The 13,529-nt window shown below is 41.3% G+C and overlaps 1 protein-coding gene across 1 annotated transcript in view; it reads right to left on the bottom strand.

Annotated features, from left to right (window-relative positions):
• The window catches only part of DCBLD1 (discoidin, CUB and LCCL domain containing 1), a 53,351-nt gene that overhangs the window by 25,456 nt on the left and 14,366 nt on the right, over window positions 1-13,529 (bottom strand). The window contains 1 exon segment of the mRNA XM_087817580.1: window positions 7,990-8,202. Within this exon segment, the coding sequence (XP_087673706.1) occupies window positions 7,990-8,202 (213 nt within the window).

Below are 13,529 nucleotides of genomic sequence, written 5' to 3'. Positions count from 1 at the left end.
GCTGTGTTGCACAGAACTCGGACCTGCCGTCTAACCCCACCTCCCTCCCCTCCCTCCGTGCCTGAGGCAGGTCCCATCTTCCTGTACAGTTCCAAGTTCCCTCAGGCGGGGCGCCGCAGAAAGACACTTCATCAAGTAGGCAGAAAAATCAGGAAAAGTGAGTACTTGGACCTTTTGTGGAAGGTAACTGCAGGCCTGGGCTGTGGGGGGAGCTCTCAGGGATCCCAAAGGGAACGGCACTGTGGCATCTGGCACCCGACATGAGGCCAAGACCTGGCCGGCAATGGACTGACGCCTTGGCCAAAAGGGAGACAGGCCAGGAACCACAGGGGCTGACTTCTTTGAGCGCAGTGGCCAGTTCCTCTCTACACGTCCCTTGTTTGGGGCCCCTGTTCCATGGAGAGCTGAGAGGGGAAACGCTTGATCTTTCCGCGTGTGAGTGTGAGAAAGCTGTCCCACAGGGAGGAGTGAGGCGTCTGCCCAGGGCCACGCCGGGAGCCCTCCTGGTTCTCTGGCGGTCGGACCATCCAGGCAGCCATGGCTACTCCTGCCCCATTCCCCAGGGGCTGCCTGCCTGAGTCTCTGGGCATTTCGAGGCAGTCACAGTTTGCTTACTAACTGTTCCAAGTCACTTTAGGTGGGTCTATGCTTTTGAGCTTGAAAGTGATGAAACTAAGTAATTGTTTCACCTGTGAAACGGACAGATTTCAAAAATGGATGCACAATTTAAAAAGAGAGAGAGCCCTCCCCCTGCACAACCACTCGCTCAGTGGGGACAAACGCAGGGACCAAATGAAAGCCTAACTCCGGAGAGATCTGTCAGAAATCAAACAACAAAAAATCCTCCGAAGATCTTTTGTTAACCTTATGAGCACCTTCTGAAGCACACATTTAATTTCTTATGACAAATAAGAACACGCCAGCGAGCCTAAGGGACACTGCCCGGGAGGGCGCACACTATCAGCTGCCGGGGCGGCGGTCCCCAGCGTGGGCCAGATCTGCCTTCCGAGCGAGGCATGCTGCGGAAACAAGAAACACGAAGTTGCAAAGGCCGTTTTCCATTTGTTGTTTTTTTTCAGTGCAGTCAAATGGCAAGGTTTGCCCTGGCTTGCTAATTGCAGTAGTGTCATTGTACAAAATTACTGAATTTTCGGGGTCATTTCCTATGAAAAGGAAGGAAATTAACATAAAAAAAGGGATATTCCTGGACTGTGCCATTAAAACCATAGTCACGTAAGAATGTGAGTGGTATCCCTGGAGAGCTTTGGTCTCCGGTTTCCAGACAAAAACCAGTGACAGATGATAAATGAACCGGGCAGATTCCTAGACAAAGGTGTGGCTTTCCTTTGGGCCAAGGCATGTCAAGAAGTGCCTAACGCTGGAGCTCTCAACCCACCTAGGCCATTACTTCTCTCCCGACAGGAGAGGGTAATTACTGGAAGTAAATCACAGTGCCGTCTCCTGGGAAGTATTTGGGGAAAAGGAGGAGATGCCAGTAGCTTTTTCTCCTTGAGGTTACGATTATGTTAACAAGATGTCTAGTGTGGATGATTCTGGCTGATACAAAGTTTTCTATAACTTTAAAATTCTTCTGAATTCTCTCTTGGCCTAAAAGGCAAAACAAAACCAAACAAACAAAGCAGTCCTGCTCAAGAATTTCCACCAAAGTAGCCCCAATCCTAGAGGAGAATGCAATTCTAGGCTGTCTGAGGCCCAAAACAACTTTCCATGCAAGCTGGAAATTTCTTCGAAGGCTTTTGTTGTCTTTTTAAAAGTCGTAAGAATTTTGCATTCTCCATCATATGACTGGGAGACATAAAGCAATTTGTAAAATAGAAGCTGCCAATCTTGTGTTTTCCTGTATTTGGGATTTTTTAAAAAAAATCAACAAAAGCATAATAAATGAATATGCCAGCTATGCATTATCCTAAAATATTATCACAGAAATCTTGCTGCAATTGTGAGGCAAATCACTTAGTATTATTTCCTCTTTTCCCATTTCTCTTGTTCTTAGTATAATATAAATATTAACAGTTGACTTCACATGGTTGTAATTCTGAGTCAATGACAATGGTTAAAAAAATATTGGGGGTTGAGGTGGAAGTACAGGAAATGTAAGAAAACAATTCTGGAGCTTCCTGGTTTTCCTATAGTGCAATTCGTTTAGCAGAACACAACTCATTTAACTGACTACAGTTAGGTTCACTGGCCATGATGCCTCCTTAAGCATTTTGACTAAGTATTTTTAAACCTTAAATTTATACTGATAATCTGTATGGGAGTGATTTATCAGAAATCCATTTTATTCCCAGGATACCCCTGGGCAAGGCCCTCAGAAGTTTCTACTTCTTCTAGCAAATGACAACCAAGAAGAACTACAGCTCAGGTCTCATGCACAAGCCCCTAATCAGATGGCACCAAATCCGGAAGGCACAGTGGTTAAGAGCCAGGTCTCTGAAGTCAAATGCCCAAAGTTGAATCCCAGATTTAGTTAAGGGATCGTAAGCATGTTGCTTGACCTTTTTAAGCTGCAGTTTCCTTATGTGTGGACATTACAAACAGGTCCTCTCTCAGAGGCTACTGTGAGGGTTAAATGAGTTAGCAACTCTAAGGACTAAACCCAGGGTAGAGTATATAGCTGAATGCTCAGTCTCTATATCCTTTGTGGTCAACAAGACTGGAAATGCAACCTAACCAGAGGGCTAAAGAGTTTTAAAGTTGAGAATAATGATCTTCAGTAAGAATTCACAACCTTTCCTCTTCAGTATCATAAATAAAACAATGTTAAATATTTTTTCATAGTTTAAATGTAGGTATATTGGTATGACACAACGCTGAAATCAACACCATCCCCCCCCCCCCGCCAAGTTAAAGACATTTTAATATTTTATTTAGCTAAACAGAGTCTCAGTACCAAAGCAGCAATCTGAACTGCACTGTATTATACAACAATTTTACATTTAAGTAGATGTTATTTAAATAGACTCCTTGTTGAATCTTCAAATTCCAGGTTTAAAGGTGAATTTGTTCAACCCTAGAATAGTTGTGGCTACCTTAGTCAAGTACCTGTGGTCTTATGTGTTTAAATATAAGATAAGCTTCTTTTCCAAAACTGTCCTCTGGAAACAAGGCGTCACCTTATATTTGAATCCTTTCAAAGCCTCATATTACACTGACCTCTCTGAACAACAGAGAGCTGTTTGGGAAAGACACTGGAAATAACCTCAATGAATGCAGATCTGAATGCAAAAATGAGTCCACCTGACGAAGGCAGTGGAAAGGGAAGCAAAGAAACATATCGCAGACTTAGTTCTTACTCCTGGCAGAATTAATGTAAACAAGACTTTTAAAGACCACTTTAAAAAGTAATAGTGTTATGTTTGCCAGAAATGCACAACCTGAATTTAATCGTGTGGGCTCATCAAACCAACCCAAATCAACTGACATTTCTACAGAATAACTGGTCAGAACTCTTTAAAACTGTACAAGAGACAAAGAAAGACTAAGGAACGGTCTCAGATTAAAGGAGACTGAGGAGTCATGACAACTAAATGCTTTGTGATTCTGGACTGGATCCTACACAAGAAAAGTGACATTAGTGTTTCTTTTGAAGGGAGTCTCAGTTACTTTAATTACTTTGGTCTCAAACAAAACCCCAGAAATCCCTTAGTTAGAATGAAAACAATCTCTACTAAGCAAAGTATGATACCTCTTAAAGATTTTTTTTGGCCAGAATATTAGCACATGATCTTCAAAGTCAGTATGCATATTTTCTATCCAACATTTTTTATAAGTTTAAAAGTAAAATTAAAAAAAAATTCTTTAAAAACTAGTTTTGTTCTTTAAAAACATATTTTCTAATGTACAGTTGATACACTTTATCAACTTTGCTGTTTCAAGGACATTTTGAAAGGAAGAGTCAGTGTCTCAACTCAGCCATGGATCCATAAGTATATTCTTCTAATTGATGTCAAATCTGGAATATCAGCCATAATTATAATACATGACACACAGAATAATAACCCATCTTGCATGTATCAGACCTTTTAACATCGATGAGACCAAGTGCATCTTTCGCTTGACCACTGTGAAACTCACACTGCTCACAGTGCGTTCTGCTTCCATGAGTGTGGATGATAAAAGGCACCCAAAGTGCCCGGCTGGCGTGGCTCAGCAGTTGAGCATCGACCTAGGATCCAGGAGATGGCAGTTCAATTCCCGGTCAGGGAACATGCGCGGGTTGCGGGCTCCATCCCCAGTGGGGGGCGTGCAGGAGGCAGCAGATCAATGACTCTCTCATCATTGATGTTTCTGTCTCTCTCCCTCTCCCTTCCTCTCTCTGAAATCAATAAAGATATATTTTTTTAAAAAAAAGCACCCAAAATATATGAACCAAACAACTGGCACGGGAGTGAACCATTAAAGAAGAACTGCATAATGATTTAAACAGTAAAACTTTAGCATATTCACAATGGTCAGTGCAATCACATTCCAAGTAGGTCCACTCTTGGCAGAGCTTACAAACACTAATGCCAGAAAACATTATTCTTTTTCAAAACATTAGCTGCATGCTCAAAAGCTGGATAGTGTTGAGTCTTAAAATCCTCCGGCCATGGGTTTTAGCAAATAAATTAGTGAAAAAAATCAAGCTGGATAAACTATTCAGCTTTTTTAGCCACACATATAATCATTAGAGCTGTCAAATTCCAGAATCTCAGGAGGTTTTCCAGAAGATAAACTCCCTCTGCAGTAATTCAGCGGGCACTCCCCTCTACCACAGGCCCAGGAAATAGTGCTGTGGGTCCCTGGGAACCTGTTCTGACACCCGGGGGGGGGAGGGGGTTCTGAAGTCACACCAGCTCCTGTGGCCACGCTGGCTGCAGAGAGCCCTGCCACCCTCCCACTGAGCTGGGCAACAGCCCCAGGAATGCCCACTCCCTGAGCTCGGGGGCAGGGCCACAAAGCACTTATGCCTCCTCCTACTTTGTATGGATGCCTGCGCACTCCCAAAAGTTCAAACTGAATCAGGGAACTATTTTAACTCTGTTAAAATATATGTCTAGTTAGTGGTTTTGGTCCTAGGAAATCTATTCGTTTTTTATTAAGAAATATATATTTATTATGGAAAGAATTGAAAGTAAAGGGAAGACATAATACCCATAGCTAAACCTTCTAAAGTCCTAATTTAGTAGTTTGCTATAGTTATGTTCTGACTTATTTTACTCAAAGGCTTTTTCTATCATTATAACATTACTGTATATTCATGTTTTACCTAACACTATATATATTATAAGCAGCTTTCTAGGTTAAACGTCTTTTAAATTATAGCTGTTTAATTGTCCAAGTAACTATAACTTGTTTTACTTAACTAGTTCCTTGTCATTGAACTTGTTGATTTACTTTTAAAATCATTTATTCTCTGAGTATCTACTACATTCAAGTCACTGGATTAAAAATTATAGGTACTACCCATATATGAGTAAGCGACTACTCCCAGAATGTTCTTCAAAACTATAAAAGACACAAACATATATGCACCATATATGACATATGCATGTGTACACTTGCTATGTACCCTTAAACCACTTAATTCTTTTAAAATATACTTATAGGATTAAAATATTCTAACTTCCTTTTCATGTATTCCTTTTATTGCTAATTTCTGGTCTCTTTGTCTGCTGGATTTGCATTAGCAAGGCTGATCAGAAAAATCTTTAAAATAGCCACAAAAGAAATTCTGAGCATCATTAAATATTTTATCTTAAAAACATACCCCAAATATCTACTACACCGGTGCTTGAGACAAAATTGCTATATATGTAATATAGGTCTGGTAATAATAATTATTACCTGGAAAGGTAATAATTTGTTGTGGTTTTCTTTGGGTGGTAGAATCAAGAGAAAGGAGGAGAAATCTGGAAACAGAGGTCTTGGAGCCACAGGACAGATATAAATCTTCCTTTTAGCCCTATCTAGCTGTGAGATCTTTGGCATTTTGCTTAAATGCCACTGTGATGCAGTTTTGTACAAAGGGGTTAATATTTACCTTGCAGGGTGGATGTAGGTAGGGATGCCAGAAAAAATATATATAAGGGCCAAGCATGTACCTGGATACAAAACACTGACTATGTTTATTTCTACAACAAGCATATATTTTGTCTTTAAGAGACAAACAGAACTGTACACAGAAAAAAATTTAAAGAGAAAAATTAATTTACTTGGCTTTACTGCTATAAGTGAATTTTAATTTATTACTCATTTCCTAGTGAAAAGTCGAAATCTTGAAAATTCGAGAATCTAGAAATGGGCAGAACAGTGCCCTGAGGCCAACCGCAACCACCTTGTAACCTAGCTCCTAATATGGAGCTAATCCCATGCTTTCCCTCCTTTCTGTATATTTGTGAGTATATTGCAAAGGTGATGGAGTAAGTTCCCAGTGTGGGAAGGCCACATCCGTCCTCCAATCCTGCTTGGGGAGATTTGCTCCCCTTTCTAGTGCTTCTCACCTTGGCCTCTGATTTGAGAGGTGAGCAAATGATTCCTCTGCTGCTCAGTCAGCAGGTAGAATTAACTGCTTATCTTTTGGGAAAGATGTTCCCCTAGACACACCAGTGTAGAAAGCAGTTTCAGCCCGGGAACGCTTTGCCTCACATTTTACAAGGGAGCTCTGACAGTCTTCTCTGATTTCGAATGAAATTTCTGGCTAATGAGAGATTCCCTGATGCCTCTGTAAGTTAATTCAGATTCTATTACCAGAGGTAACTGAACAGTAAGTGGTCCCCGGGGCCTTAGGCATCCCTGCAATTCTCATTTTTCCCACTTGAGTCAAACTGGAGTTTAAAAAGTGCAAATAATTACATGAAATCAACCATCTTTACTCCGTCAAAGTTATTCAACTGTCATCATAATAGACATAATATTGTCAGGGCTAAAATATTTTAGATTTTCCCCCCTAATGGGGAAAGATCATCTGAATAAGACCATCTGAATAGTCTCAGGGCTGATCTGCACCTCCATCTGCGGAGAGGCACCAGGGGTGAAGAAATAAGTCTGGGTTAAATGTAACCACAGCCTCAAAAGCTGTGTGCTTGTGAAACTGTCTATAGAATGAGTAGGCAGATGAGATTTTATCTAAAACCTATATCAGTTGTGGAGCTGTATACATAGAGAATTTCAGAAAACCTCTAATCTCAAAAGAACCTGTATGTAAGATTTTGTCATTGTTCTCAAACTGCTAAACTCAAGCTGTTTCTTTGGCTTTGGGACTGTAGGGTCACTGCTGTGGGGATTTCTGAAGCCAGTGTGCTAACAGCACACCCAAAGCACAAAAAGCTTAATTTCAAAAGGTTACTTTGGAAACTGTCCTTTGCACTTGCTGTTCCCTTATCCAGAAACCTCTGGCCCCAGACATACACGCATGGTCCATTCCCTCACCTCATCTGGGTCTCTGCTCAAATGTCCCCTCACTCGGGAAGCCCTCTTGACCATCCCACTTGCAGTAGCACAGACAACTCAAAACAGGCTCCATCTTTCCTTATTCTCCTTCTCCTTCCTCACAGTCCCTCCCATTATAGATGCATTGGTTTATTTTCCAGCCTCCCCTCCCCGCCAATGCAGGCTCCACGAAGGAGGAACTCTGGGTTTTCACTGCTATATCCCAACCAGCTCTCGCCGAGGTCCTGAACACATGATCACTATTCCATAAGTACTTGTCACAGGACTGAATGAACCACAGATGTTTTAGCCAAGTGCCATGCATCTCCAATGCTCTTCCCAGATACGAGCTCAGAAATGGCTCCCGAGGCATGCACGCGGGCTGCCGGGAACACTTGTTTGCTGCAGCTTATGAGGCAAATGCACCGTGAGAACTACCTGAAGAGTTTACAAAACCAAGTTTCTCTTCTAATCTTCCCAGGCTATTTTATTAAGAAACAGACAATTTTCCCTTCCCCCCAAATGCAAATGTGAAACCTAGGTCTCTTTTCTTACCGTACTGATCAGAATTGCTGGTGAAAAGAAGGTAGTCAGAGGCACAGTTCTGGGACTCAATATCCAAGTCTCCTAACTTCAGAGTCAACCTCTTGCCCTTCGGTACTGTGATCGTCCTCTCACAGGTAGTGTGATTGGGGTAAGTCCTCGGGTAATTCTTAGATACCATGGTGCCACTGTCCAGATAGGACACTATGTGCCCACAGCCATCATCTGTTAAAGAAAAAACAATTTACTCTGGGGCCAGAGTTTTCTGGATAAGAGAACAGCAAGTGCAAAGGACAGTTTCCAATTTAAGAAGTGAAATTAATTCTTACAACTGAGAGAGAGTACAATTTCCAAGTCATGTGTTTTATTCCTTCTTTGAAAAATAATATTAAATTGTTAAACAGTACAATTGTTGCAGGTTATTTCATCTTGTTTCTCAGTTTAATCTTATGAACACTACCGATCAAAATGTTTCATATATGAGAATAGAAAGCCATTAAGCAAACATATCAATTAACCATTTCACTTTTTCTAATCATCTATCTGCATGCAAACTTGCACAGTGGGCCCTTAGCATTCACAGATTTGCCATTTGTGGTTTTTTCTATAGCAAGCCAATGTCATGTAAAAATCTGCAATGGAGAAAATAATATTACTTACTTCAGAGAGGTACTGCTCTGATCAAATGAGATAATATGTGCAAAATCTATATTGCCGATGGAATCTGAGACAGGCTGATAGGACTTTGAGAGATGGTCATTCACTTGGGGACTAGCAATCATTCAACATTCCTATCTCGTTAATGACAGTCATAGATTTGATAGTTCCTGATGGACTCAGGGTGTATCATTAGAGAAAATCAAGGATCTCCTGTGTTGAGTGCTTGCCATACACCAGACCTGGTGCTGTTGGTGACACAAAAAGCAGCAGTGGCTGCTTCATGGAACTGAGAGTAAAATGAGAGACAGTCACATGTCCAAATAACTATAACGCTAGATGCTATGTGCTGTATCAGGGGCTTAAACAAAGTGCTGAGGCACACAAGAAAGGATCTCTTTTAGTGAATTATCACTACTTCACTAAAACAACAAGTGTTCTTAAGACTTCTCTGAATAGGAAAGGCCATCAACAGACCAGCAAGTTGCCCCAGTAGATGAAAGTAACCAAGTGAATCACTCCAACATCTAATGTTGTGCACAGGCGGGTGGGCTGCAAGGCAAACGAGCATACACTGCATTCAAATTGCAAAATACCTGTGGTTCATATGGCTTCACAGAAAAGAACAAGAATTCCTACCCTTAGCTGGAGGGAGAGAAAGCAGAAATCACTTGGAGAAGGAATTCCGTCAGGCGGTAAAACAAGGCCTCTCTATAGAAGCCCTAACTAGGGTATCCTGGGAAGCTCAAGACCAAGGGAGCCAGCTTCCTGCTGCTGCTTCCTCCCTAAACTAGAGGAAGATTCACTTGCGGGCATCCTTTATTCCACTTGTTATTTGCAGCTCAAATGATAATGGAGGCCTAGTCCAAAAAAAAAGTCTCAGGGGTGGGGCAGGGAACTCCAGAATCTACCCTACTTCAGCAGACAAGGTGGAGGCAAAAGATCCATCCATTATCCAGAAATTCTGGGCAGCCCTGGCCAGGAGGTTGGATTGAGGGAGAGTTGACCTTAAGAAGATGGGGTCAGATAATACCAGGGAAATGTGGATGAACAGCTAAGATAACACTACTTTGCAACCGGGAGATCTAGGCAGAAGTTGAGGAATTTATACTATAGGCAACAGGGACCCAAAGAAGCTTTTGAGAAGAGACATCATGAAAGAGGTATTTGAAAAAGTGGGTCAACCTGGTTGGGTAACGAAGGGAACTAGAATGCAGGGAGAATCTGGGTCAGAGGAGCAGAAGGGCTAGAAATGAGCTAGCTAAAAGGGGGAGGAAGAGAAAGAAAACCCAGAAAATTCACAAGTATCAACAGACTCAGGTTTTCACCAATTATAGTGGGAAAGCCAAGAGGAGAAATAAACATTAAAATGTTGAGTCCAGAAATGATTGGAACACTGAGGTTAATATGGACAGAAAGGGAAGCCCAGAGAGCAAGCAGGTTTGGGACAAAGGTTGCAAATTTGTTTGTTAAACTTGAGGTGATAGCTATATTTCTTGGGCTTTCTGGCAGTAAATACAAGGCTGTTGAGAATTAAATGAAAATTATACTAGAGTGAAGCATACGGTGGAGAAGCACATAATGCATGGGGTTTTGATTTAAAATTTGAATTGTTTGCCTGCTTTTAAAGACTTTAATTTAAAAATAATCCAATTTACAGGGTTTTTTTGAAAACTGGAAGTCATGGTAACCATATCAACAGGCATTCTCACAGGGCTAGTGATATGGTGGCTGCCAGTGTGGCTCAGTTGGTTGGGCATCTTCCTGTGTGCCAAAGGGTTGCAGGTCAAGGGGTGTGGGCTGATCCCCACTGGGGGACAGCCGATAAATATTATGCTCTCACATCAATGTTTCTCTCTCTCTCTCCCTTTCCCTTCCTTGCTCTCTAAAAATCAATAATAAATTGTTTTTAAAACCTAAAAGAGGCAAACACCCTGGCTCACTACCAGGTCCTGGCCATGCATTTGTGACCTGTCCCACCTTCGGAGGCATTAATTTTGAGCACTCTGACAGAGCAACACTGGGGTAACTAGTGTACAAACAAATGATTGTGCATATAAATATGCACATAGCTAACCCTCTCTAAGCCACCAAGATATGGCCTGGTAAACATTTAAATGTCTCTTTTCTTAGTACCATGAAATTCTGCTTTAATAAGAGAAAAGCAAGTAAAAACTTTTTTCTAGAAAACACAGCTAAATATAAAATGAGGAATGATTATATGTGAATCAACCTACACATGATTACTGTATTCTAAATTTTAAGTGACATGTCATGACAAAGGAAAATTCCACGGTGTCACTTTTATTCAACCCTGTAATTATATTTCTTTTCAAAAACTTCTACTCTAAAGCCCAAGAGGAAACTCATTTCATTCAGTGATACAGGCAGAATGTGAGCGGGTTTAAGGTTTCAACCCGCCCATCACTACTTTGCTGAGGGATATGTACCTCCTTGGAAAAATTTCCCTTTTCCACAGCTATCAAAATGAAATTCTATGAGTCTTTGTTCTTCCAAAAAACCTGAAGGAAACGACAGCATCCTAATTTATGTCATCAGAAGTTGTAATTTCGCTCTTGCCCACGGAAGAAGACTATATATGGAGTTTTCTGTGGCAAGCACTAATAAGATAAACTTATCCCAAGGGAATTAACTACATCGGGAATTTCCACCCTGTTGTTCTTCCAGTTTTGATGACTTCAAAGAACTAGATATAGTTCACAATGTCTTATATATAATTGAAAGTTTCTAAAAGAATAGATCTTAAATGTTCTCACCCCCAAAAAAGAAATGGAAATTATGTGAGGTGATGGAGGTGTTAGCTAACTCTACAGTGATAATAATTTCACAATATATAAATGTATCAAATCAGCACATTGTAGACTTAAACTTACACATCATCATATGTCAATTATATCTCAATAAAGCTACGAGAGCTAGAAATATGCCAAAGGGGAAAATGGAAAACTGCTAGGGAGAGAAAATGCCTAAGGTATCCCGTATTGAAAAAGGCAGATGCATGCAAAAGAAATACAAGAGAGACGCACTCTCCCCAGGATCTCACCCTAACACCCAGGTAGCTTAACTCCCACAGCCACCTCTAAGGGGGGATCATGGGCAAGGGAGGCGACAAAGGGACTTAAAATCCAACAGTCCACGTTTCGTATCTTGTGTATCAACGTCAATAACCCCGTTGTGATATTATAGTTTTACAAGATGTTATCACTGGGTAAAACTGGGGAAAGGGTGCACAGCATCGCTGCATTACAACTTCACGTGATCTGCAATTAGCTCAGAATAAAAAGTTTTCATTAAAGAACTGAAAGAAATCTGTGATTGTGGTTAAGTTTGGCAGGGGTAAAAGGAAAGGGGTGAGAATGAGGTGGCTTTTATTTTCCATTTTATACATTTCTGTTCTCTTTGTATTTTGTTATCCTGTATGTCTTCTATTTAAATTATTATTTTTTTACCCTCACCCAAGGTGGATACGTTTATTGGTTTTAGAGAGAGGGGGAGCGGGGAGGGGAAGAGAGAGAAACATCGATGTGAGAGAAACACGGATCGGTTGTCTCCCATTTGCGCTGCCCCTGGGGATTCACTGGGGATCGAACCAGCAACCTAGGTGTGTACCCCGACTGGGAATCAAACCCGTGACCTTTCCAGGCATGAGATGATGCTCCAACCAACTGAGTCACACTGGCCAGGGCTATTTAAATGGTTTCTAATTGAATATTTATACAAATTTGTGTTGAAAAGATAGAGCTATATGACGACAGCCAATAAAGCAAGCCACTTTTACTCTAAAATCTCTGTTCCAAACCCATTACCCAAGGTTCTCACATTTGTCTAAAAGGCACATAGGGTATTGAATCTGCATGGACTTCATAATATGTGCCCCAGTTTACAGACAAGAAAGCAAAATGTACGTGGACGGCCCTTAAGGCTGCTCAGCTGGTGGTGGATCCCAGACTACAGTTCCCAGGTGATTTAGCAATGGCTCTAAAATTTTAAGAACTTTTTGTCTCGCCTCTTCATTTGATTTTCTAACACGAGTAGTTGTGTTTAACCTTGGAAAACCACCCAACTCCTGCCCTATCAAATCTCCCTTTAGATTCTTTCACAGCATTTTTCTATTAAAATGAAAGCTCCCTAATAACTGGCCCTGGCAATGGTCTGCCCAGATGGAAAACCACGGGGCAGGATGTTGAGGAGGAAATCTGAAATGGAGGGATCAGGTGCGTCACCGTCTGAACTCACTGATGGGTGTCACCGTGACTACAAGCGAGACACAGACAGGATGTGTCTCCCGACACACAAAACATTCTCTATGCACCAACACATATGACGTGAAGTTGCTGAAAAGCAAAACATGTGAATAAATCATGGACTCTGGGTCTCATGAAACCTTTAGGTCTCTCTTCAGTCCACAGGACGTGCAGGGGGGAGAGGCGCATGCTCATCGACACCACGAGGACGCCATCCGCCAAGTTCAGACAGGGACATTCTAGGGGCAAGGGACTCTGTTTCTTCAACAGTGAACTGTATGAATAGACATTTTTTAAAGGGTCTATTTTAGATGAAAGAAAACTTAAGAACCACAACAACCCAGTGAATCTTGTTTGGATTCTGATTGGAAAAACCTATCTTACAAAACCATTTTAAAAAAATAATTGGGGTATTAAGACCAGGGAAGTACTATTCACTTTATTAGATGCAATAATGGTATCAAAGTTATCTAAGAAAATGTCTTTTTAGGGTTACCTACTGACACATGTAGGGCTGACATGACACAATGACATGAGGTCTGGGATTTATCTTCAACACTATTTCAGCAAAACCGGGGTGAGCGGAATGAGAAAGTGGTGGGGAAACGCTGATGGCCGCTGTGGCTGGAT

This window comes from Miniopterus natalensis, chromosome 5 (assembly GCF_054644295.1).
Source record: "Miniopterus natalensis isolate mMinNat1 chromosome 5, mMinNat1.hap1, whole genome shotgun sequence".
NCBI lineage: Eukaryota > Metazoa > Chordata > Mammalia > Chiroptera > Miniopteridae > Miniopterus > Miniopterus natalensis.
Note: the sequence above shows the minus strand (reverse complement) of the source record. Positions and strands in the feature narration are given on the sequence as shown.